A 26321-nucleotide genomic window follows, 5' to 3' on the forward strand; every position below is an offset into this window, starting at 1 on the left:
TGTTTATATGAACTTTTTTTAATTATTTTTATGAGAGGAACCACCTGAGAGTTTGTCGGGTTACTCGTGGGACATCTGTATATCTCTCGTGCTCTTGTCAGTACTCAGTACTGTACTTGTACTATAACTGTCAATGTCAGGCAGTCAGCATTAGATGGTAAGGCGGGGTATTCTAGTCACTGTAACATGAGGTGGGATGAATAGACATAAATAAAAAGCAAAATATATTTTCGGTACAGTTTTAAGTTTGTATTAGTAATAAATAGCTTCTGTAATATATGTTCAATGTATTATTTTTGTGTTTATTAATATTGAGGTTACCGGCTTGCTTGAGATTTGTTTGTCAAGAGTTTTGAGTTTTAAAGGTAATATAAATAGTTTATAAATTACTATCCAAATCCAGTGTAATTACTAAAGCTCTTTGGGCAGGTTCTATTACAGGTACAAATCCATTCCTAATAATAGTTATTCATTGACAAATTAAAAGTACATTTTATTAATACACTGGCAGTAGACACTGTTAGTTCCATGTAACTTAAATGTATTACTAATTTGTAGATTCCAAGACATGTAACAAATTTATTACTAATTTGTAAATTCCAAGACATGTAACAAATTTATTACTAATTTGTAAATTCCAAGCCATGCTGCAGTATAGTAAGCGACCACCACCACTATCAAGTCAGGGAACCAAATTATTGATCAGAAATATGTAAACAATAAAATAAAAGCATTCCCATTCATAGTTAGGGGTAGGGTACGATAAGCGGACCCGGTTTTTATATCGAAATTCGCAAACGCTACCTAGGCCTATTACTTAATCTTAACCATCGATATAATCAATCGATACTGATTAATTAATTTGAACAATTAACTGAAATCTATATCAACATCTGTAAACACTTTCAAATAATACACGTAGGGTAATATTTCAATTTTACATAAGTAATTTTAACCATTAAAAATGGCAGTCAATTTTGGAAAACTACACGACATTGCTTTGAAAGATAATACATGCTTTTCGTGGCTTCAACATGTTGGAATCGTACTGAAAAACCCAATATGTGAAATTTGTGGGAAAGAAACAACTGTAACTGTGAGACGAGCAAATATGGTCGTCTTCAGTTTTCCTAATTTTGGTTATAATAATTTTTAAATTCATATTTTAATTTAAAACATATGATTGCTATTGAGGACTATAGATACTTTTATATTGATTGATAGTCTAGGATTTGAGATGCGAATATTAGGTATTGATGACTACATTCTTCGATATAAAAAAACCTGGTCCGCTTATCGTACCCTACCCCTATTTAATTATTGCCAACTCTTTTTAATATATTGAATAATTGTTCAAAATTAATTAAAACAAAGTAAAATCATTCAAGTATTAGCCACAAATGAAATGACAATGAACATGCAATACGGTATTTGTGTCACAAGCTGTTAGACAGCTTTATTCTATAAAATGGTTAAACATAACTAAATGTTACACTGCTTTATTTGTTACATTTATTGAATACACATAAACTCAGTAGTTTTTTATTCATCGTTAAATTATTGCTTTTTTTAGATATATAAACAGGTGAAGTATACAGTAATTAGATAAACTGGTAACGTAATTTGTTTCAACATTTTCGTTTCAGTAATTTAGATAAGATATTATGGTGGTGGCCACTTATTACACTGCAGCTTAAGCTATTGTAAAGGAGGGTCATTCCATATCACATCATCCAGGCCATGTCACCCACCATCCCAGATTGTGATGAAACTTAGGAGGTTGTGATTTTCCTATTAAGATATAAAAATATTCCAAGTTTCAACTCTATCTCAAATGCTTATTGTTTTATAACATTGTAAGGTTTTGAAGAATTAGGCGTTTTCGCTCTCTCTGAGATTTAGAACAGTGAATATTGTCAGATCAACAATAATCTGTATCTGAGGTATTTCTGGTTTAAATCCTTTGAAAAAAAACAGTATTGTCAAGTTAACTTATGTCAATGTTTTTAAGTGATCTATACAAAATAATCTATCTGAAGAACCAATAAAACTTGTGGCTTTTTATTGCTTTATTTTATAAAATTAGTTTTAGGTATTTTTCTTAGTTTATTAAAAATATACAGTTAAATATAACATTTCAAGTATGTTCCCTCTGTTAAACTAAAATAAATAAATTTCAAAACATTTTTGTTGCACAGCAACTTACTAAACAATTAATATTATACTATTCATTAATTAATCAAATTGATAGTATGAATTAATTTTCAAAAGCATATTAAAATATTGTATTTAAGTTGATACCACAGTACTTATGTGCTGTTGAGATATAGCTTAACTTCAAACAAAATTCTGGGAGCTCAAAAAATATATATACTATTTACTTATTTTTTATTTATTATACTGTATTTATTACTTGGCAACCACAATTTACTACTGCCTATTCCTACTACTGCCTCTGAGTTGAGAAGCATGTGAAGACATAAAAAGATAGTACATGGCAGTGGTGTCAAATCCACTTGCTATCTGACTCGCCAAGTGAGCAGGACTCAACATGAAAGGGACTTCAATACTGAACCTGCTCACTGCCCAGGTCTGACTGACTCTTGACATTGTCAGTTGTCAATCAGTTAGTTTTGTTGGAGTGAGCATCAGTTCTTAAGAAGTTGTTTTATATTGTGAATAGTGTTATTAAGTTGTTAATAGTTTATTAGTTTGTGTTAAAAATATAAGTAGGGAATAGTAATGAATTTTCTTCATATTAGTTTTTAATCCATTTTTAAATTTATTTAGATAAAACTTCTGGATATAATGAAAATTTAGTCACTTTTAAAATGTCTAATTTAAATTCAAGACATGAAGACTGCAGTGTAGGGTAGCATTGTGGAACAGAGTGCCACAAAAAAGCTATACAAAGTCAGTGAAAATAATAAATGTTGAAACTTTTAGTGATATTGAAAAAAGGCTTCATACTAAGAAGTGATGTAAATATATAGTATTTGTAAATATTTGTGCTCAGCACAAAAAATATTTTTTGGGTAATTTTTAAACATATCAAACCTTTTGTTTTGACCCATTCCAAATAAAATAAAAATAAAAAACTAAATATTTAAGACCTGTGACTTTGGATTTTTTTGATAAAATAAATAACATTTCTCATGTTGTGGCAAAAGCAATTCTCGGACAGTATCTAATTTTTGCAGAGAAGAATATTATAAGTGTAGAAATGAAGGTGACATTAGTTTAGAAATTGAGAAGCTCCCTGATGACCTTCTAGACAATGAACATGATTTGAGTTGGAAAGAAGCATTAGAAGAAATTAATTCAACTTTGGTTGATATTGGGGAGTCTCCACCTAAATTTCATGCTATTCCTTCTCATTTTCAATCAAGTTATGAAAAGAAAATTTAATTCTGCCTGCTTCACTATTAAATTAAAGGTATGTAGAGTTTTGGAACAAGAATTTTCACCTGGAAAAAATATAGAAAATGTGCCAATACATATTCAACAAAAAGCTGATGACTTGGATAGGCTTGTTGAATTAGTCAAAGAAAAACTTGAAACACCAGTGACCCGCAGTCAACAAATTCAACTATTAACACTCGCACCAGTTTCATGGAGTTGCAAGAAGGTTTCAGAAGAATTCTAAGTTAGTGAATGTACAGTTCGTAAAGCACGAGAAATATTGAAGGAAAAAGGAATCATTGCTTTACCCGATCCAAGAAAAGGAAAAGTACTATAACAAGCCACAGTTAATCTGGTCATGAATTTCTATCAAAATGATAAATTTTCACGAATTATGCCTGGGAAGAAAGACAAAGTAAGCATATCCAAAAATGTACATAAACAAACACAACTTATACTTTTTAACCTCAGCAAACTCTATGCTGCATTTAAATTTAAATATCCTGCCTTAAAAATTGGTTTCTCAACATTTTGTATGCTTCACCCTAAGTGGTGCGTATTAGCTAGATCCTCAGGTATGCGTATGTTCAATTCATCAAAACGTAATTTTACTTTTACAGGTATGTGACATAGAGAACACATACCATGAGTTGATGAGTCACCTAGTTTACTCTATAGATAATAGAGACTATGCTTTGGCACTATTCCAACTGTCCAACTAGTGAAAATCTTAAACAAGTCTTGCAACAAAAATTTGAAGAGTGGGTCCAAGAAGACGAGTTGACATACAGTGTGTGGGTAACAACCGACCGTACTCAACAGGTTACAATGACAGTTTCACTTAAAGAATACTTGAATCACCTAATTAAAAGACTTGAAAAACTGTTGCCACATTCTTTCTCTTTTTTTTCTCCCACAATCAGAAATGGTGATATCAACGAAAAGGATTAGTTCTCATACAAAAAAACAGTATGATGTTTATTTTTGTGAGAAACACATTCGATCTGAAGAGCAGCTAAATATGACGCAAATTTGCATGAATTCGTATGTGGCTTGTGTTCACGACAAACATAATATAATATTTATATATTATATTATGAATACTTCTCATTCAAGTGAATTATATTTCTGACACCAATATTCAGTTTGTCTTCTTGCCATAATCAAGAAAATTAGGTCAAAAAGTATATTTGTGGCCATTGTAACTTACTCCAGTCTTAGTACTTTTTCGTACTGTAGTCCAATCAAATCTTTACTTACATTCATCAAGAATATAAATGGCATAAAATTTGTTATGTATAGAGTACAAGTTCTGATATTGTAGTGTTGATGTTTATCAGGAATTGTCAGTCCATTCACCATTTAGATTTTCTACAAATTCCTTCAAGGTGTTTGTAGGTCTCTTGAGAAGCCATTTCTTGAGCTCTTCTTTCAGTCTTTTGCTAGTGAGATTTGGATGTTGGTTGTGAGGTTTTGTAATTTTTGTGGCATAAGAATGTCTCTTTTCGGACAGTGTAGGTTTGTGCTTTGGAAGGATGTACCGTTCATCATGTTGAGTATTATAGTGGTGGGTGTCTCTTCATGGAATAGGCTATTATATTTCTTATACTCTAAGTAAACTTGTCAACAATGCTGAAGACGCAGAAACAGCCTACAACAACTTCAACGAGATACTCAGCATTGCCCTAGACATCGCCTGTCCAAAGAGGAAAAGCAAAACCAGAGTTGGCAGTAAGCCATCACATTACTACGACTCAGAGTGTGCAGAGATGAAAGCCTCATATATACGAGCTCTTAATATTTATGAAACAACAGGAAACACTAGAGACAAAGAAGAAATGGTGAATAGAAAGAAATTTTATTGACCCAAAAAGCTAAAATTGCTGCGTCAACAAGTTAAACCTTCAATATATACAAAACTCTGACAACACAACAAAAGCACTATGGAGTGTTATAAATAGTGAGAGACTTAGCAATAAGACTAGTCAAACATGCCCTAAGCTTAACATTAAACAATATAACTATAGATGACCCAGAGGAAGTAGATGAAAACCTCAACACCTATTTCACCCAAATAGCAGATATCACAATAGAACAAAATAATTTACTACCAACTGACAGAATAGATGAGGACCAGAATCTCCTACACACTCCTCCGATACAATCATTTAAACTAACACCTATCAACCTGGATAGAAGTACAAAGGTAATTCAGAATCTTAAAAATAAATCATCCAGTGGTTTTAGATGAATACTCTTCTCAAAAATTTATTAAATACTGTGCGCAAGAAATCTCCCATCCTCTCGCAGCCATAGTCAACAAGTCTTTTGCCCAAGGCCACTTCCCTACAAAGCTCAAAGTATCTAAAGTCTATGCAAAGCACAAAAAAGGACTAAAATCAGAGCCCCAAAACTATAGGCCCATCTCACTGATATCGACTTTCTCAAAAGTTATAGAGAAACTTGTGCTGAACAGGCTGATGGTTTACCTTAAACACCATAATTTAATAGCAGATAACCAGCATGGATTTCAAAAGGGCAAATCTACAATTTCTGCAATCATAAGCCTGGTTTGAATCAATTATTGACGGTATTGATGAAGAAAAGTATGTAACAGCTCTTTTCATTGACTACAGCAAGGCCTTCGACTGCCTGGGACATGATCTTATTTCCGAAAAGCTCAAAACTCTTGGTATAAGAGGTAAAGAGAACATGTGGTTCATAAGCTACTTACAAGGAAGATCTAAAGTTGTGGAGGTCCAGATACCAAAAATCTGGCCTTACTAGCTCATATATATCAACTCAAAAACCACTAACAAGAGGAGTCCCTCAAGGATCCGTGCTCGGCCCCATACTTTTTATACTATTCACCAATGACTTCCCAGCTTTTTATTGAAAAACTATAGTACTGACTGTATAATGTATGCAGATGACACTACACTCCTTGTTAAAAATGACTCTACGGAAGAACTATCTACTAACTCACTAACAGCTTTACAAGGAGCTGTTAAGTATAGTGTATCAAATGACCTGGCATTAAATACTGAAAAAGACAACACAAGTGCACTTTAGCAAGAAAAAAGGAATACCTATACAGATGTCCAGATATTCCCAGATATAACTGTCCTCAACCAAGTCAAATTTCTGGCTTAACACTTGACAGTGGACTTTCGTGGACTGAACATGTAAACACTATCTCCAACAAGATATGCACTGGAATTTACGTTATGAAACGTATAAAACAGTTTGTACTCAAGCAGCAGCTAAGGCTGCGTACTATGCGCTTGTTGAGTCTCATATAAGATATGGCTTAATCATCTGGGGTACTTCTAATGGAAATCTGAATAAGATTCTGATACTGCAAAAAAGAGCAATTAGATCCCTTGCCAATCTTGAGCCTCAACAAAGCTGCAGAGAAGCATCCAAACTCTGGGGATACTCACTGTACCAGCTCTTTATATTTATGAATCTATCATACATGTTTCCCGACTCAATCTGCAAACCCCTTGGAGATGTCCACAACTACCCTAACCCGCCACGCCTCTAGATATATATACTGCCTCAGCATAGAACAGCACTTTTTGAGAAAAAACCATCCTATGCAGGAAGAAAATTTAGAAATCTACTACCGGAGAACTTACAAAGTCTAACTGGAAATGCACTAAAGGAACCACTTAAAAATTTCCTTCTTAAGAAGACAATCTACAACATAGAAGAGTTCAAAGAAGCTGTATAAACTCTCTCTCTATATGTATATGTATATCTTACTTTATATTCTATTGTAAAACTTGACAAAATTACTGTACTTAAGTTCATGTAATAAAGATGTTTGACTATTGACTATTTTTGACTATTGTCATAAAGTAGTATGAATTGTGTAAATTATCGCCAAATACACTATGTTGTTAATTTTTCTATTCTGTTCTGTATATGCTCTTTCATCATATGAACTTTTAAATGAGAGTATTCAAAATCTTCTATAGGTGTATTTATTTCCCAGCCACCTCCATAACCTGATGGCACTCATAAAATTAAAATAAACTCCTAATTATGATCGAATTTTACTTTTTAAGCCTTATTATTGTAGTTTATGTAGCCAAACAATTTTAAGTGATGATTTTTTTTATTCTCTAGTTTTCAGAGAGGAGTCTATGACCAGTCTACCTGAAAATAAACTTACTAACCAGCCTAATCAAGAAAGAAAATATAATCACCTGAAAAATGAGTGATGAAGGAGAAAGTATCCTGAATAACCAATACCCTGAAGATGACCTCGACAAAGCAGTTCTTTTTGGCAAACAGTTGAAGTAAATTACAATATTGTTTCAGTTACATGACATTTATGGAAGTTATTGTGATTGTCTAATCATTGATTACATTTTTTTTAATTTTGAAGTTTTAATAATATATAATGATATACTGTTCAGTGTGTTTCCTATAGATTAAAATTCTACTGGTTACTATCTCAGTATTCTTATATGCAACATGTGGGATAAACGTTCTTGAAATATCACAGCTATGGTGGAGAGGGTTGATTCAATACTAATGTTGAGTTTAGTTCACCTTCTTCTTATGTGCAGCATCTGAAATTTGATGCTGCTGCCGACTTGACTCCTGAAATTTGGATTGGAGTCATGTTCGTCAAAAGGGATCCAAAAATATTCAGTGACGAATATCAAAGAAGCTCAAAACAAACCCCCCTCATTGTTTTAAGAAATCTCTTAATGTAGATTGCACTAGATTTTTGTATTTTGGATGTCTCTGATGTCGAAATGAGACAGGGGGTTCGTTTTGATTTTCTTCGATCTTAGTCACTGACTATTTTTACTTCCCTTCAGAAGAACATGACCGGATTTTAGGAGTCAAATCTGACTCCTAACTTGAAAAAGGATGTGGAGAAGGAAGTTAAATGACTGAAGCCATTTTGCGATATGGTTTGATTTTTGAAAAATGTTACCTTTCCAAGAAGTTCAAAGATTTTCTTGTTCTACTGCAATTAGTACCTTCTGCTCACCACAGATTCTATATATCTCTAGAATATTAAATCCTCTGACAAGACATGACCAATCAAGAGATCAAACTTGAAAATTAGTCTCATGATGAAGAAGACAACGATAAATTAGAAAACGTGTATGGCAGTGATTCAGACTGATTATTTAAGATAGAAGCGTACTTTTTGAAGTGCAGTTTGGTTTTCATTTCACCTAATAGCTTATGTTCTTAATTTATTTCTAACTGCACTAGGAAGTCAAGGGGTACAAGGGAAACCTCTTATTAGATAGTAGATAATAACTTAAACAGTAAAATTTAAACTAATATATAAAAGATTTGTTTTGCATTTTGAAATACCAGTCAATAAAACTATACTAAATTTTACTGAACATATTTGTGCCTGTATTTGATAATATCAATTAAACTTTAAACTGAACAATTTTGGAACTGTTTGACAAAGTAAAGTAGTATTGTGTTTTTGTCTATATGTTTTGAGAAGAGATTATGGTAAAAGCCATAGTAAGAAAAGATTCAATATTTCGTTACAGCAAATCTAACCTTATTAGAAAGACTAGTTGTTTTTTTATTTTTTAACTGCAATCTAAATGTTAACCCCAATATAGAAAATAAAACATTGTGACACAGCTGAACAACAAAAGCTAAACACTGTACAACCATAACTTTAATAAAATTCACAGCCCATAAATTGATCCAATCCTTTGAAGCTGGAGAGTGTAATAAGACCACTTATATAACAAGATACAGAGAGCTGTAACTGTAATATAAACACCTCAGTTAATCCCCAAGTAGTTAAAGGGAATAGAATTATTTTTAAGAGTTAATTCTTCAAGATTTAAATTTTGGCACATTTTCTGTTAAATGCAATACAATAAAATATAATATGGTTGTTGTATATTTCAGGACATTGAAGGTTTCCGAGCCGTTGCAGGAATATGCTGAGACTAACGATTTTGATATTCATGGTTACGTGTTTGAAGCTAAAGAAGAACAGCTAAGAGAACCCAGGTAAAAATATACTCCTTGTAGGCCAATGTTAACCATTTGGATGTCCAAATTTAATTGTTAGGACTGCTAAAGTTCATACCAAAACTGTCAACATCCTGTTGATCGGACTGCCGAAGATCAGACTAAAATTGCTAACATTCAATTGATCAGCTGATTAAGAAAATATTATTTTTATCTTTATTTACAAGCTTTTAAGGTTATTTTCAACTTTTTTGTGTAGGTTTGTGGAGTAAATATAATAGCAAAAACTGCCATTATTATCAAACTATATATTTCCAAACTGATACGATATTGTACAATAATACTTGTAATAATGTTCATGCTTATTAACAAAATTTCCTGTCAATTATGTTTTTAAATATTGTTCAGTAATTTTGTAACAAATATAAAATGTTTAAGTAACCACTTTATCAATTAAAAATATTTGAAATAGGTACAAATAATTGTTTACAGATATTTTGTTCTAAAGTGATTATTTTATGTAAATTGTTTTTATCACTTACCACATAATTACTTTATTAAATATATACAGTTAATCATTACGAAATCTACAAAGATAATAAAACAAATCATTAAATTATAAAAAAATCAAGGGTAGTTCAGTGCAAAACATAAAGCATTGTAAAACCTTACAAATAGGAATTAGTGATTTTGGGTATTACTGGCTTCTCATGCGTTGGAAATAATGGGTTAGAAGTAGCCTCATGTGCTGGTATCCAAAATATTAAGTTTGTGTGCTGTTCTAAAACCTCATTACATTTTGTGTGCCGTTCTATAACTTCATTACAGTATGAACACAAACTGTTTTAAGTGTGATTTTAAAGAGAGGGAGAGGGAGAGAGCAATGACGAGGCAGGCAGAATTTTTTAGTTAGAGTTCCACTCACCAGTGCTAATGATATATATCAGCTTTTTTTCCATTGATAATATAATCCCTTTCATGACTGAATTGTACTGGTTCATTAAGAATTTTATTTTTTAAGATTAAGGTTACTTTCAAATTAACTAAGAGTTTAGATCTTTTTGGGCCTCAAGAGGCGAAAATAGGTGACAATTTGTTTCAGACAAGGACTAAAGCCAACTAGTATAACTACTTTGAAAACTAATATCTTCTGACATGGAATTACACTGTTTACCATCTAGCGTTGGGTAGAATATGAAGTAAGGCCTACTATTCACCAAGCCTAACAAAACAATCCTAATTATTCTGAGGTCACGTTTTAATTAGAATTCCAATATTCTCTCATTAGGTCATCTTGTAACTACTGAAATGAAAATCTTATTTTTTTAACTGCATATATTTTATGTACAACCACAGAATTTTATATTGAAAAGAGTGTTTCAAATTAGATCAGTTATGAATACCCTTGTCAGGAAACACAACATTTCTTACATAATTCCCAAGGAATATGAGAAGTGAGTTGGCATACAGGCCTGTATTCTCAACATGTCAATAACCAAATTAGTCGTCAAATGAAAATGTAATAATCTTAGCTTCTCAATGGTTTATCAACTTTGTTATAGTAATTAAATATAGTTATTTTGTGATATGTTGTGATAAACAATTTATGATTTATTATAAGCTTTAATGTAATATATAAAACTCTATTGAATGTGAGTATAAAACTTTTACACTGAATTAAAATGCAGTTTTTACTGGAACCTAGATCTTGAAAGAATCCAAGAGCTTCATTGTGACACACATTGTTATCTTTATCACCATGTTTATAGTATACTCTCTTTGATAAGGATAAATTTGTGCTTTAAACCACCTGCACCTTGTTAAAAACTAATAAAGACCTGCACCTTGTTAAAAACTAATAAAGCAGAACACTCCTTGACGTTTTTAAGTAAACATTTAAATAAAAAGTTTACTTTGACTATAAACAAGATTTAAACAAATCTAATAAAAATGAATTATGTAGTAAGTATATGAAACTACTAAATTAATAGAATATAAATGTGTTGTATCATCATAAACATTTTGTGTTAATATGACTGTCACTAAGTATTTATTTCAGAAAAATTTAAGATTTCAGCTATGGCTTTCGTGTATTCTGAGATAAGGTGCATTTTATAGTCAGCAAGACTAATTAATTTATTTGAGTTTTATTGTATTCTGTCTAATTTGCTGAAAATTATATAATTGTGTTTCAAGTAGTTAAATAAGTTTTTTAATAGTATCAATAATATTACAAAATTTTATAGTAATTAAAATATTGCACTGTAAAGTAAAATAATTTGTGAAAGCTTATCAGTAGTGTTAAGGTCCAAGCAGTAATTCACTGAATTAAAAAAAAGTTCTGTTAGCAAAATAACTCCAAATTAACACCAACAGCTTTTAACAGTCTAGATATTTGTTTAAAATTTAAAAAGTCAGAATAGATAATATTATAATGTTAACATTTAGCTATTTGAAGTAAATTTTGAAGTCATTTATAATACCATAGTATAATTTCTTTGTACAATGATAAAGAAACTGACTATTACTTTTCTATATATTTTGAGTAATGGAGGAAGGAGGATCAGGCTCCACAAAACCTCTCCTTGTTATATCTATATGTTCATAACTACCTTTTCTTTCCTAATTTCTCATTAAAATATTTAGTTGCTAATTTGTTGAGTTCAATATTCTGCTTCATTTAATCTGTAGAAACATTTGTTCCATTTGGAATGGTAATACATTTAAAGAAATATATAGAGATAATTTTCTGATGTAAATGCGGTTATACCAATAATAGCAGGATTTTGAAGAACCATGATTTCCTTCCAGAGTGAATAAGTGTTAGTGTTTGCACACTGCTGAAAGAGGTGACAATATGCAAGAGTGTTGGTTGAATAGACAGATGAAAACTGAGTAGGCAACCAGCCTGATCAAGAATGTTTGTGCTTCATTAGGCCAAGCAGAATAATTACATTATGCACCACTACATTTTACTGCATTAAATACGATAAATTAAATTTCTATTATTACGCTTCATTTAAAAAGGGTCACAGGCCACCTTTCAAAATGTCAAATGGCATGACATTAAGGTTGGATTTTGAGTTTTTTTGACAAAAACCTTCCTGAAGAATCTCTTTAAAATATTCTGTGGAAATTTTAACAATTAATTGTATGTTTTAAGACAGAGTCTCGTATGTTTGATACTTTGGATACAAAAGTAAATCAGTGATGTGTACAAATCTAAAGTTACTTTTTCTCTTCAATTTGTGTACATTTCTGAAATTAAGTTTATTCACTGGTATATTCAGAGGGGATATTCATGTAAAATTTCAGTACTGTAATTAATATTTGATGGATTTAAACATAAAGAGATCATTTTATTTTGGTGCTTCCACATATGACTTGAAACAAAAAAGTCCTAATACCTGTCATACATTTCACCTTCTAACTTTGCAGGGCATCAGTTAATTAGTGAAAAATTAACTTTTTTAGACTTGGCTTTTACTACGAGAGTGACCAGAACAGATCATAGGAATTCACTATTAATTTATAAAGCTCAAATTCTTTGTAATTGATGAGTTAACAAATGCTCTTTATAGTTAGTTAACAAGATGACTACTGTGATGCAGGGTTGTGAGAGTCGGTGTGATACAGAACAGTATAGTGGCTGATACATCACAGCCTGTCGTAGAGCAGAGAGATGCTATACACCAGGTCATTGGCAAGATAATACATGCAGCTGCAGACCTCAAGGTCAATGTTCTGTGTCTGCAAGAGGCTTGGAGTGAGTATCAGAAGGTGACTGTATCGTTAACTTAGCCAAACCTAGAAATTAAATACTAATTTGTAATAATTACACTACTTAAACTTACTCAACTCTTGATAATGCAGGGATAGTTGGCAAGGACGTGAACTTTATTTATGTTTTATTCTTACAATGATTTTACATTCAATAGTGATATACTGATACTGCACCTTGACATTCATTATAAATAACACGTCAGAAAACAATAACACGATTTGCACATTTTGGAAATAAATGTAATTCTTTGTTTAAGATTTGTTTTTGATGATGGAAGAGTTGAAGGAATGATTTTGTTTGGAAATAGTTTTTTTCCGTTTTTAAATTACTTTGTTTTTTATGATGATTGTAATGGAAACAATATGATTATTTTCAGGACATTTACTATCGTCCAGTGATATAAAAATTGAGTAGCAATACATTTTGAGATTTGCAATCTGATCTCTTCCTCAAATGGGTAACCACCCTAATACATAACTACAATCTATGTTAAAATAAACAAATCATACCACACTGTATAACTGATGATGGCAACTGTCCAGAAAAATCATGTTTGCTTCACAAATGTAATTTTTAAATGATTTTGTACATGGATTGTAAGTTATTTTGATAAACAACAACCTCATCAAGATACTGTACATTTCACTTTCTGATCCAGATCCTTTTTTCTGGAAGTGCTCCTATTTCTTTCAGTAGGATAAATAGATCAAATTATGTGTATTATCTATGTGATATGTTCAATTGCACAAGTTGTTATTGTTTTAATTAAATATATAAGCTTTATAAACTCCTTCCAAATACAACTAGTATTCCTAGTGAACAAATACACTTAAAAATAAAACCCTAGATGGTAAATATACTTTGTTTATAAAAAGGAGATACATTAAGTTTGAGAGTGTGACTCACTTTCAAATCAACGTCTTGCTTGTGCCTAAAAATAAATTGTGCTCACAACCAGTAAGTGTCCACAAAAATATTACCAAATTCAAAAATTGTATCAAACTTTCACAGGCATGATACCTCACATCTTTACAGTAAATTCATTCAGAATTGGTAAATATTTTAATCATCATTGTTCTAGCAATGCCATTTGCATTCTGCACCCGGGAACGACTACCTTGGCTTGAGTTCGCAGAATCTGCAGAGTTTGGTCCATCCACCCGGTTTCTTCAGAAGGTAAATTGTTCTCTGACTACATTTTGTCAGTGTATAATATGTAGACTGCACTCTCTATTATTTATTGTGAATACAGAATTGGTAATATTATATATATATATATGTGTGTGTGTGTGTGTGTGTGTGTGTGTGTGTGTGTGTGTGTGTGTGTGTGTGTGTGTGTGTGTGTGTGTGTGTGCGCGCACATGTGCGTTTGTGTGTGTGTGTGTTAAAATTTGTGACAAACTAAAGGAATGTATTTTTTTTAATCTGGTATCTTAAAAGAATAATAATACTATACTATTCAGGTTTAAATAATTGTGTTTTGACATTTTAAAAGAAAGTCTTAATCATATGGACAATCTTTTGTATTTTTAGGTTTTATTATGTAATAGGCTCAGTCAAAAAATGTAGGTAGATTTTGTGGTATCTTAAATATTAATAATTTATGTCTTATGAAATGTAATCAATATATAGAAAACCAATCAAGGTATAAAAATATAATTTATTATAAAAAATTAACACACAACACACATTTAATGTTAGTGTTCATTCCAGAACAATTAATTTTTTGTCTAAGTCCATAAATAACGGAGTTAATATTTTTAATTTTATCGCCTGTCATGTAGGAATGATGGCATATCGAGCTGGTCGAAGGTGACTGAGATATTTATTAGATAACTTGTTCCATCATTTGTTTCACTAGTTCTCAGTGATCCATTCTTATGACATTTACATGTAATAGAGAGCTTAACCCTTTCCGCTCGGATGGGCAGCAGTGCTGACCAAATATGGCTTCTCGTAGGCTCGTATTATTTTAGCGCGTACTGTCCACTCAGATCGGATGGGCAGCGGTGCTGTCCACTATGGCGCCTGCGTGCACACAGCAGCCATGTCATTGTTGAGTCCCCACCAGCTTGGATTAATTTTCGCCGCGTCATTGATACTGTGCCTTTTAAAAAGTTATGTAACAGTAAGTAATTATAACATGATACAAAATAAAATTTAACTGCTTATTATTGTTCTGAATACAAATTTAACTGCAGGCTAGTTGTCATCTTGTTATTGAAATATCTGAGATAAATGGTACTTTTTCAAAACAAACACCGATGTGAAGACGGGCTCATTTTCACAAGTTTTTTCAATAAAACTTCACTCTTTTCCTGGTGCCGCCTTGTGCTCTGCTGCTACACACCGACGCAATTCTTCACTTTTCTACCTTCAAGAGGATATGGTAGATGAAGTTTCCCATTTAGTCGGGAAATGTCTTGCAATTGGGATGGTCCTTTCCTTTTTTTATTTTTGTTCCTTACATCGCCAACAAGCTCTAATACCAGTAATTAATAATAATACCAGTAAAACCAGGTATTAATTACTGATATATTTACACTTTTATTTACAGTTTTATTTTACACTGATATCTACAAAACTTCATTTACACTAATATTTAATAAAATTGCACAATACTAAGAATAATAAACAATGCGTTCTAATAATGCGTGTGGGTTAACTCACTAGTGACAATGTGGTTAAAAGCACGCTAAAACGAAAGCCTAGAATGCAATATTGACCAAATGATCAATTTCCAAGCTTTGTAATGAAACAGCTGATTGATCTCAATGAGTTGTATTATAAAAAAATACATCAGAATAAAAAAAAAAGAGTTTATAACTTGTGGTCAACGCTGCTGTCCATCCGAGCGCTAGTAGGATTATTCAACGGACAGCACAGCTGACCATCTGATCTCTGAGGACGGCGACTCTAAAAATATATGCACGCCACTAGAGGAAATGGCGGTGGCCAACACTGCTGCCCATCCGATAATAGAAAACTTTTTGAATTGTGAAACATTTCAGATTACTTTGTATTTTTTCTAGATCCAGAAATAATAGAGTTGAGAACTTTTTTATTTTAAACTGCAAGTAAATTGGAACGAAATGTCACCGACCTAGCGAACGAACTTAGCTAAGATATTTAAACTTTGGGCTCTTTTTTTGGGGGCAGTTATCATTTCCACAGGCAACATTTATATAGCAAAAATATAAACTTTGGAACAGGAGATGGTTTTGGGGTGTGGGTTTGTCATGTTCCGTGAAGCTATATTTTAAATTTTCCTTAAATGCTACCATGAGGCCAACAATTGCAATAGGCTAATTTTGTATACAAAATCTGAGTTTTAAATAAATTAAATAAATCAATGTATATCCTTATTTATATAAGCCCACTATGCTATGTTAATTGTTTATATGCAGTGAAATAGGATCCTGTGTGAAGATTTTGTTGACATCATCATCAGATCTTAAAAGGAGTCGTGGTCAGAAAGTGATAAATCAATCAGTCAAAAATTCTCCTATTGTAACTGTAAAGAACTTGTAATCATAAGAGTCATTAGTTCGATCACTGAATTATTTGGCTGAATAATGTAATGTAAACACAAGATTTAGCAATTTGAGTGTATTGTTCGATAAATGTCATTAACAAAGATTCTTTATCATTACGAAGTCAAAACATTCCTCTTGCACTCATAAATTCAAGATCAACGTGATAAAAACTAGTAAAAATTGATCATTGAATCATAAACTAAACACGTAATGACATCTCAAGAAACATTAATATATTTCTTTGCTAAATAGCAACTAAGTTTATTTATATATATATATATACATATATATATATATATATATGTATGTATATATATATATGTGTGTGTATATATATATATATATATATATATATATATATATATATATATATATATATGTATATTTAGTCTTTAAAAATAATATAACAATGTGAACAATGTCACATTTTGTATTCTTGGTGTTACTGGTTCTGACTATATACTCACACAAACAAACAATTACTTTACTTTAAATTTTATTAAATGTACAATCATGATAAGAATGTTAACAGTCTAAAATGTGTGTATAGTTTAAAAGAGAGATTTTGTATTTGTGCTCTCAGAACCCCCAGTTGTTACCATATATATGCTGAAAAAGATAGATTAAGGAATAGTACATGGAGGTTAAAAATCTTCTACTCTGTTACAAATACAAGGTACTCTAGATCTTTGCTTTAATATTATGCCATTAAAACTTGCCATATTTAATTGAAAGAAGTAAAATATATCAAGTAAAAGAAATGTGGAGGCTAGTAATATTTCTGTCAACTTACAATGATATTCAACAGATTAATAATTGTCTATTTTCAGGTAATTTAATTTTTTTTTAGTTTAATTTTTCCATTTTGTTTCTTATGGTCTTTAGTTATTAGTCTTAATTCTTATAATAATTGCTATTAGTCTTGTTTGTATGAGGTTTATAAGTCTTGTTGCATAATATCTCGAGGTTGAGTGGAAGAGAGGGTTAAACAACCCTAACTCAACCTCAAAATAAAGTCATTTTTTATTTTATTTTTTCTATTTTATCATTATCATTTTATATTAAGGCAGTATTGGAACATAGAATTCTGAAGAATTGAGAATTAACAGTATCTTGTAACAGAAGTATATATTTTGTTTGTTTGAATTAACTTTTCTTTACTTAGTATTATGAAGCACAGTAATATAAGAAAAAAATAATTTTGATGCACCATTTAATAAAATTATGTATAATGTAATATTGAAATTTACTTTTATTTGTTGTATTATAAAGTGCTTTTATTGCTTGCAAATTTCAGTTTGCCAAAGAGTTCAACATGGTTATTATCTCTCCGATTCTGGAGAGAGAGGAAAATACTGACTTGATCTGGAACACGGCTGTGGTCATCGACAACTATGGGCAGGTTAAAGGAAAACACAGAAAGAACCACATCCCACGAGTCGGGGACTTCAATGAGTCCACTTACTACATGGAGGGAAATACAGGACACCCAGTGTTCAAGGTGAGTCTTAAGGATTGAGGATAGGTCGGTTGGTATGGTTATTTGATTATTAGCTGATCATTAGCAAAGCGTATTACTCAGGAGGCTGCCATATTTTATCTTGAGACCAAATTGACCTATAGACTTGAAATTTTGCCTTAAACTTCATTTTGATATAACGATGGCATGTGGCCATTCCAAGAAATTTGGCTGAGCGTCATTGAAGCCTGTCACTCAAAAGGGCTGGTAAAATTTCTCTTCTATGGGCTAAAAAAAACGCCTTTTCTATCTGTTAGTTTGTGTGTCTACAGGATTTCTTTAAAATAAAATTAGTTATAGACTTGAAATTTTGCATGAAATTTTAGTGTAACCTGTGGTGCAACATGTGGTCTGATATACTCTTATCTTGTTTGATTTAATTTTGATTTTAAAAGTTTTTGAGATGATCTGAGTATATTTTAATATTTTAAATCATTAAAGAAACTGTGTGTCTTATCGAAGAAACTAAATTCTTTCTTTAGGTATTAATAATTTGTCACTCCTTCAAGAGGATTTTCCATCATAAATAGCAGAAATTACATATGATTTTTATTTTGGAAAGATTAAATAAGAAAAAATATTTGGAAAACAATCTAGTTTGGATGATTCTTCGTGACAAACTTTTTAACACTTAGTTTTTTAATTTCTTAGTGATCTAAATTTATAAAGGACCTGACAAAGTATTGGACAAATTTAAAGAGGACCTTCTTAGTATTGTTGTCTGTCTGTCCGTGCAATAGCTCTTGATAGAAAGTTCATAGAATCTTGAAACTTAGTACTTAGGTTCCTCTTCAACTGAGAAAGAATCTATTGATTTTGGGATCATTGCTAAAGGTAAAATTAAAATTTTAACATTGGTTATGTGGTTAAAATTTTAACCATGATGACAATGAGAACATTGTTCCTCATTGACTGAGAAAGAACTTATTGATTTTGGGATCATTGTTAAAGGTAAAATTAAAATTTTAACATTGGTTATGTGGTTAAAATTTTAACCATGATGACAATGAGAACATTGCAGAATAAACAAATTAAGTACAATCATATGACTTTATCCTGTGATGAAGTTACTTTGTTGGATTGATTGGTAAGACCTTTGTTATGTTTATTTTGATCCTTCAGTGCTCTGATAACAATTACTTTGAAATAGCATTTTGGTGAGTTGTTTAAAATTATAGTGCAGCCAATCTCCAGGACCTAAAAATGTTAAACAACAAAACTATTTTACAGCTTACCATACTCTATTTTTCTTATACCATTCCTCAACAAGCCTTTCAACATTTCAACAACTTCTGTGGAGTAACATTGTTGTTCTTAAGTAATAAAATAGTACCTGCATTAATAGGATTAACGCATTAAGTGTTGTCATTCAGACTGGCATAACAGCTTTAAATGCTGGCTGATTGAAGTAACAACTCCACAAACGAGCCATTATTTTAACTTTTTTTAAGAAAACAAAATGTTTTTTGACCCTGAGAGTCCCAGACATTTTGCCGGATGTGCATGACAGGAGAAGCAGGCTTTAGACCATATGTTAGTACAAGAAGAGCCAGACCGTTTTGTCATAGTTTGGAAAAAATATCATATTTTAATTATTTTTCAACGAACATTGTTTTATTTAAAAAAATGTGTTTACTTACCAAAAACTATATTATCAATATTTCATTTTCATCCGAAAATTGTGTGGTGAAAATTTCGTCACTCATAAAACATATAAATTTGTAAACACAAACTCAACACAATGTCCAGTGTTTGCGAAATGTGGGAATTATATTAAAATTTACTCTGTACAGGAAAAATGTGTAAAAAGTTAAAAATAAACTAAGCACGTCTAATGTCTATTTTTTGTAATCAAGTTGAAGAATATTGGACAGCCCCCTCAGTAGAAATGAAGAAATGAAATGAAAAATGCCTTTATTTACAGAGGCGAAGTTAGGACTTAAAAGTCCTCTCTACCACTTAACCTCCAAAGAAAAAAGAGAAGAAAGAAAGAAAAAAGAAAGAGAAGAGGGGTTGTGAGGGGACCATAGTTCAAGGCCATCAGTGAAAGTGTTGTGCCGTCGGCCAATCAGTTTAGTCTGTTTATGCCTATAATAGTTTGGTTTGTGGTGGAGTACGGCAAAATAATTTGTTAATGGCTTTGAAAGAAAACATCATATTCATGTGTTTCTTTTACTAATATAAATAGTAATTCTATTTTAATTTATAGAGTGTAATACATTTGCTTTTTTTGTATTCGTGCTGATAAAAAGTGTAACAGGGATAATTAATTTACTTCTTCAAATCCCTCACTTATTCAAAATAAATTTAAATTTACACAAATAATTTCATTGTAACATTTTAAAATATTTTTTAATCAACACTAGGTGAAACTAAATTTTAAAAAAAGAATACATTTTAATGTATCAGATACATTTTTAAGGCGGTAACTAAACAGCCTTGGGAAAAACTCACGAGGACTACAATTTTCAGTTCCATTGTCCTGGAATTTTTAAGATATGTGCTTTAAAAATGCGGGAATTGTACAGGAATTTCGTAATTGAAGTTGGCTGGACACCCTGATCAAACACATAACTTAAATAATAAATTAATAAAAATTTTAAAAAAGCATATTGCCACATGAAAGTGTATCATTTATTATTGTTTTTCTTCAAACTAATAAGTTGTAATTACACTATATCAAGGTAGTTCTTGAAAAATGTATCTTTTCTAATAACAAAAGTAACAATTTTTAATATGTAGTTGAAAAGATTTTTGTACTTAAAATAAATGCTATTTGAGATGGCTTCCTAGTTGTATGTTTGCTTCTTTCACACATTTTCGCCACAAACTTTTAGTCAAACGTTTGCACTCAAACGGGTAAACATAGAAACAAGGTCATTTATCTTTTCCCGCTAAAGTAGATTGCCAAGGAACAAGAAAAACAACAGAAACGCTGGAAAGTCAACAGAGATTGTTTATTCTTTTAAAATTGGACTCTACTCTATAAAACCGATCCGAATATCCTGTAGATCCAGGTAAATGAAATCCAGATGAAAGAGATTGTACTGAACGTTAATTTTAAACAATTTCAACATTGCATTTGTGGAGTTGCCTGATGATGAAATTGTTGATTTGGAACGGCCTCACATGAAATAAAAATTAATATTGGGAATTGTGTAATCACTGTTAGTTATATGAAATTTAGTGATCATGCCTAAACCACTTAATTTTAGGAAAAACTTTATTATGCCATTATAATACTCTACAGTTTTTGTTATTCTTTAGAAATGTTAAGTAAAACTCTGCATATTATCAGAAATAAACGCACCATTTTAACAGTTTGTCATTGCCACAGTACTAAGATTAAGGTAATCAGCAAGCAAGAATTGAATTGTATGATAATTAATAGACAAAATTCTATGCATGGTACCAGTTTAAAATTGTTACACAACGGTAAATACCAAGTTCTTTGTTTGGTACTAGTTTTAAATTTTTACACAGTCATATCCTATTTATACTTCTTTTATTTTTAAATATATTTTTAATTAAGTTAAATTGCAAAGTTAATTAATTTGTTTTTATAATTTTAATTTATTTCATTTGGGAAACAATTCTTTCTTATTCAAGAATCAGAGCATTATTTTCAGACTGAGTTTGGCAATATTGCTGTCAATATTTGCTATGGAAGGCACCATCCCCTCAATTGGCTTATGTTTGGTCTAAATGGAGCAGAAATAGTATTCAACCCTTCTGCAACGGTTGGTGCCCTAAGGTAATCTGTTGGTTGCATCCTGTACTAACATGTTAATTTATGTAAAAAGTAACATTTCATCTACAAAAATTGTATTACTTAGCAATGTTATTAGTATTTACACTGTTATGTATTATATCAAGAGTTTCAGCATAAATATTTGGTCAGTATATGACACATTTCCACACCATTAGTACCAATGACGCCACTGGTGGGATCAGAGTACTTTTCATATTAAGAAAGTATTTTTCATAAAAGTTATTATATTTTGTAATTTTATAATCCTAAACAAATACAAAAGGCTATAAAAAACTAAGTTTGGAATTTCGTATACCTCCAAAATAGGGCTGGGGTTGACTGTGTTAATTCGTATTAGTACCTTGAAGGTAATTACATATAGTAGGGTCTTCGTTATCAGTCCAATATTAATCGCAATGGACAGTATTGAAAAATATTTTGCTATTAAATTGAATACGGATTTGTACTGAAGGTTACATTTTGTTACAATAACTACAAGGTTTAGAAATTGTAGATACACATTGAGAGATGTATTTTTCTTGTGCACTCATACGTGTTTGTTGTTTAGAATTTGTGTGTAGTCTATTACATCTTGTCTGCATGGTACACGAATTATTTTGAGTGGTGGAAAATTATTTTTAAAAGGCATGATCAAGCAATGTTACAATCTTTTGGAACTTTGAATTCAGTGTTGTGTTTTGATGAGAAACAGTAATCTTAATAAATTATTAATATTTTGAGGAAATCTCTAAATCGAAGAAATTTATTGTGGCATTGCATTTTATGCACACCTTTTGCCATTATTTGTAAACAGTTTTACATGTTTAACAACTAATGATCATACCTGAGGCAATGTATCAGCCAGTTTTCTTATAAATATGCCTGTGGAAAAATATTATGTTTTATATGTTTACTGTGTGTATGACTTGTCATCATTCATGCATTTGATTTGTTTTAAATGGTTTACACAATGTTGCAGTGAACCACTGTGGAGTCTGGAGGCCCGAACAGCTGCCATTGCCAACCATTACTACACTTGTGCCATCAACCGTGTCGGCACCGAGACCTTCCCAAACGAATTTACATCTGGTGATGGTCAACCAGCTCACAACAACTTCGGTCACTTCTACGGGTCCAGTTATATCACCGGTCCTGATGGTTCCAGAACGCCTGTATGTTTATTTGTTGAGCTATGAATTGCCATTGTGAAATGTACTATCCCATATAATTAATGATTTTATTATTTTAATTCCAGTCCTTGAGCCGAACGAGGAATGGCTTGCTGGTTGCTGATTTGGACCTGAACATGTGCAGACAAGTCAGAGATTCATGGGGATTCAGAGTAAGTTGTCTCCGTGTCTGACCATTCAGGCCAAGCCTTCACCAAACAGTTTTAAAAACTAATAAAATCTGACTATGATGTAATTCTACTTATAGCTTTAACATTTAACAAATCAAATAGTACATGCCACAGAATTTTAGTTTTATTGGGCTCCTTCGAGTGGGCAGATATATGGATCAAAGCACCATATGCTTAATCATTGTGTGCTGTTCATTTTCAGTTTATCTTGCTATAGTTGTTAAAAAAAACGAATCCCATATTATGGTATTCCAACTCCGCAATTCAGATGTTTTGGTAAAGTTATTGTCCACCTTAATCTATTTTCTTTTATTATCAAATTCTTTCGGTTGGTACTTTTATCTTTTGAATATTTTTATAGATTAAAACATTTTTAGTTATTTTCATATCAATATTAAGCTCTACAGTAAATTATTATAGTTTACTATGTTTTACATAGAAGAGTCAATCAAGTTTATATTTGGAATCACAAATGGTTCATGTTATGGAGGAGCATCTCCCATCCATTGATGTATAGTTCATGGCCACCCACAGCTTTTGTGAGGAAAATATTTTATGGATATGTAATTTTGTAATGTATATTTCATGAATAAATTATTTTTATTTTTATAATTTCCAGTAAAATAATCCTCTTTATTCTGATTAGGAGTGATAAATTTGCATTAGTTCTTTCCACTCAATCTTTAGACCAAACGGAACTCTGATATGTTCATTGGTGTTCTGAGCCAGGTGCGGAAGACAGATTCACATGTTTGATCATGATACACATATACCAGGGTGGTTTTAATTTAAACTTTTAGATTTAATTATTCAGTAAGAACTATTTTCTTCATATTTGAATCGCATCTGCAAAAATCATAGAAATGTAAATTAAGCATCAATTAATTAATTATGACTGGTATTATTTTTCATTCAATTGCCTGCTTGGTTGATAACTAATGGCAGTTAAGCTGTTTGTTTTGTTTAGTACATTGTTTGTGTAGTTCAAACTATTTCTTGAATCTTTACCCACATTTTCCAAACATCCTTTATATACACAAGATTAATCTACCATCTCCTCACAAAATAAGAGTTCATGGATTTGGGCTATCTAAATAAACCCAAGTCTCAGATACAGTACTGTCCATATATTGCTTATAGTCGTTCTGGCTAATTGTTTCTTTTTTAACTGTCAATTTAAAAAATATCGTTTAGTATAAAAGCATAAACAAATTGAAATTCGTGTTCAATAAACAAAATTTATAAAAATTAGCTCATGGAAAAAATTACCTTTACAAGTTAATTTTCAAATATTGCTAAAAATCTGTAGTTTGCTAAAAAGAATTGCTTGAGTTGTTTATTGCTCAGTTTGTTTTCAGTCGTAACCAAACAAAATCTACGTTTTTCACAAAATAAAAAGTAAAACATTCATATAATGGTACTTTAGTAAAAAATGGCTTGAGTTGGAAAAGATTTTAGACAATAGAGTAATAATTTGCTTGCAACAGAATACAATACAATATATTTATTTGATCTATTTGTTTACAAAAGTAAATTTAAATTCAACCATCCCATCACAAAACAATAAGCCTTAGGGTTCTCACTTTTAAATAAGAATTATTAACTTGTTCACATTATTTATGCTTCTTCATCTGAATTGCAGTGTGAATAAAAATTATAAATAATCAAGGGTTGCCCCAAAGGTTTGAGATATGGGGAAACTGTGAATAATATTCAAATATAATATGTTTATATATTTATTATTATTATTATTATTATTATTATTTTATCTTCAAATGCATTACTACCACAATCCAAAATGAAATAGCCAGTTTATCAAGATGGTGAACTATCAGTTTTTGTGTTCGTGTCTTTATTGTAAGTTTTTCAACTCGTGTGTTCACTGTTAACAGATGACGATGCGACTTGAAGATTATGCCAAAGAACTTACCAGAGCTGCATCACCAGATTTTAAGCCTCAGCTTATAAATTAATTGATGTTAAGGTGTCTTTTATCTAAACACCAAATATAACCGTATTTTAAACAAGTATACCTAACTCAATATTTTTTCTTATATCACACTTTTAACTATTGCAATTTCTTTTGGAGTTGTTCAATGGATCTTGTTTGTGTGTATGTGTATATAAACTTAAAGCAGAACTCACAGGAACATGTCCTGATAACTCCCTCAAAAAAAGTAAGCACTTTAGATTTGCAGGGAAAACATATCCCCATGCCTCAGAAATGCATAAGACCTCTGTTATAATATAAATTTTTCAAAACCCCGAAGGACCTCCCTTTTTTCAAAGAGGTATTCCGTACATACCAGACCTTTTTGGAGGTTTTGTTTCTGCCACATAGGTTTTAGATTATAAATCGAGTGGTATATATCTTTTTATTTTTGATGATGGTTTTACACAAATATATAGACCTTTTCCATTACTATTATTATTTTCTTATTTCATATTTTTTCTTTTTATTTATATATATATATGTATTTATAATTGTATTAATTAATTTATAATATACATTATTTTGCTGTTTAATAAATTGGCCTCAATCATTCAAGACAATTATATAAAAAAACTATTTAACTTTTGACAGTTAACTTTTTAACAGTGTTTTACACACACAAAATAAAAATGTGTATACAATTTTGACTTTTTAATACAAAAAGATTATTTGTGGTAATCATACTTGAAAGTACTTGGAGAGAAAATTGTTTGCCAAGATGTTCTATTGTATATGATGGTTTGGTGGATTTTTTAAAACAGATTTTACTGGCCATTGATACCTTGTGTATTAATAAGAATTGTGAACCCAGAAATTCTGCAAGCTTAAACTGAAAAACGTTAAAGTCAATATTACCTACAAATTTAACCCTTATCTTTTCAACTACTACACTTGATGATTGGTTTACTTAGTGTGAAATTTACGTTGTATGATATTATACAGGGCGGCCACCAGGCTGGGAAAACCGGGGATCTCCAGTAGAGCTGGGAAAATCTCA

General features: G+C 31.1%; 1 protein-coding gene across 5 annotated transcripts; it reads left to right on the plus strand.

Annotated features, from left to right (window-relative positions):
• Nucleotides 1-25361, plus strand: LOC124359037 (beta-ureidopropionase). Of its 5 annotated transcripts, none has more exons than XM_046811393.1 (10): nucleotides 1-157; nucleotides 7537-7709; nucleotides 9316-9420; nucleotides 12993-13147; nucleotides 14247-14341; nucleotides 17999-18202; nucleotides 21850-21974; nucleotides 22951-23143; nucleotides 23227-23313; nucleotides 25224-25361. In XM_046811393.1, the coding sequence occupies exons 2-10, from the start codon at nucleotides 7624-7626 to the stop codon at nucleotides 25302-25304; spliced, it is 1131 nt and encodes a 376-aa protein (XP_046667349.1). In that variant the 5' UTR covers nucleotides 1-157; nucleotides 7537-7623; the 3' UTR covers nucleotides 25305-25361. The 5 variants fall into 5 exon arrangements, with proteins under 5 accessions (XP_046667349.1, XP_046667358.1, XP_046667390.1 ...); XM_046811402.1 differs by having other exon boundaries at nucleotides 116-233; XM_046811434.1 differs by lacking the exon at nucleotides 1-157 and adding an exon at nucleotides 240-365.
• Nucleotides 25362-26321: the final 960 nt, after the last annotated feature.

The sequence above is a fragment of the Homalodisca vitripennis genome, chromosome 1 (assembly GCF_021130785.1).
Source record: "Homalodisca vitripennis isolate AUS2020 chromosome 1, UT_GWSS_2.1, whole genome shotgun sequence".
Lineage (NCBI taxonomy): Eukaryota > Metazoa > Arthropoda > Insecta > Hemiptera > Cicadellidae > Homalodisca > Homalodisca vitripennis.

Coding starts and splice junctions, on each gene's coding strand:
- LOC124359037 (XM_046811393.1), top strand. CDS start 7,624: ATGAGTGATGAAGGAGAAAGTATCCTGAATAACCAATACCCTGAAGAT. Junction 13,148..14,246: donor GTGTCTGCAAGAGGCTTGGA/GTGAGTATCAGA, acceptor TCATTGTTCTAG/CAATGCCATTTGCATTCTGC. Junction 18,203..21,849: donor CAGGACACCCAGTGTTCAAG/GTGAGTCTTAAG, acceptor CATTATTTTCAG/ACTGAGTTTGGCAATATTGC.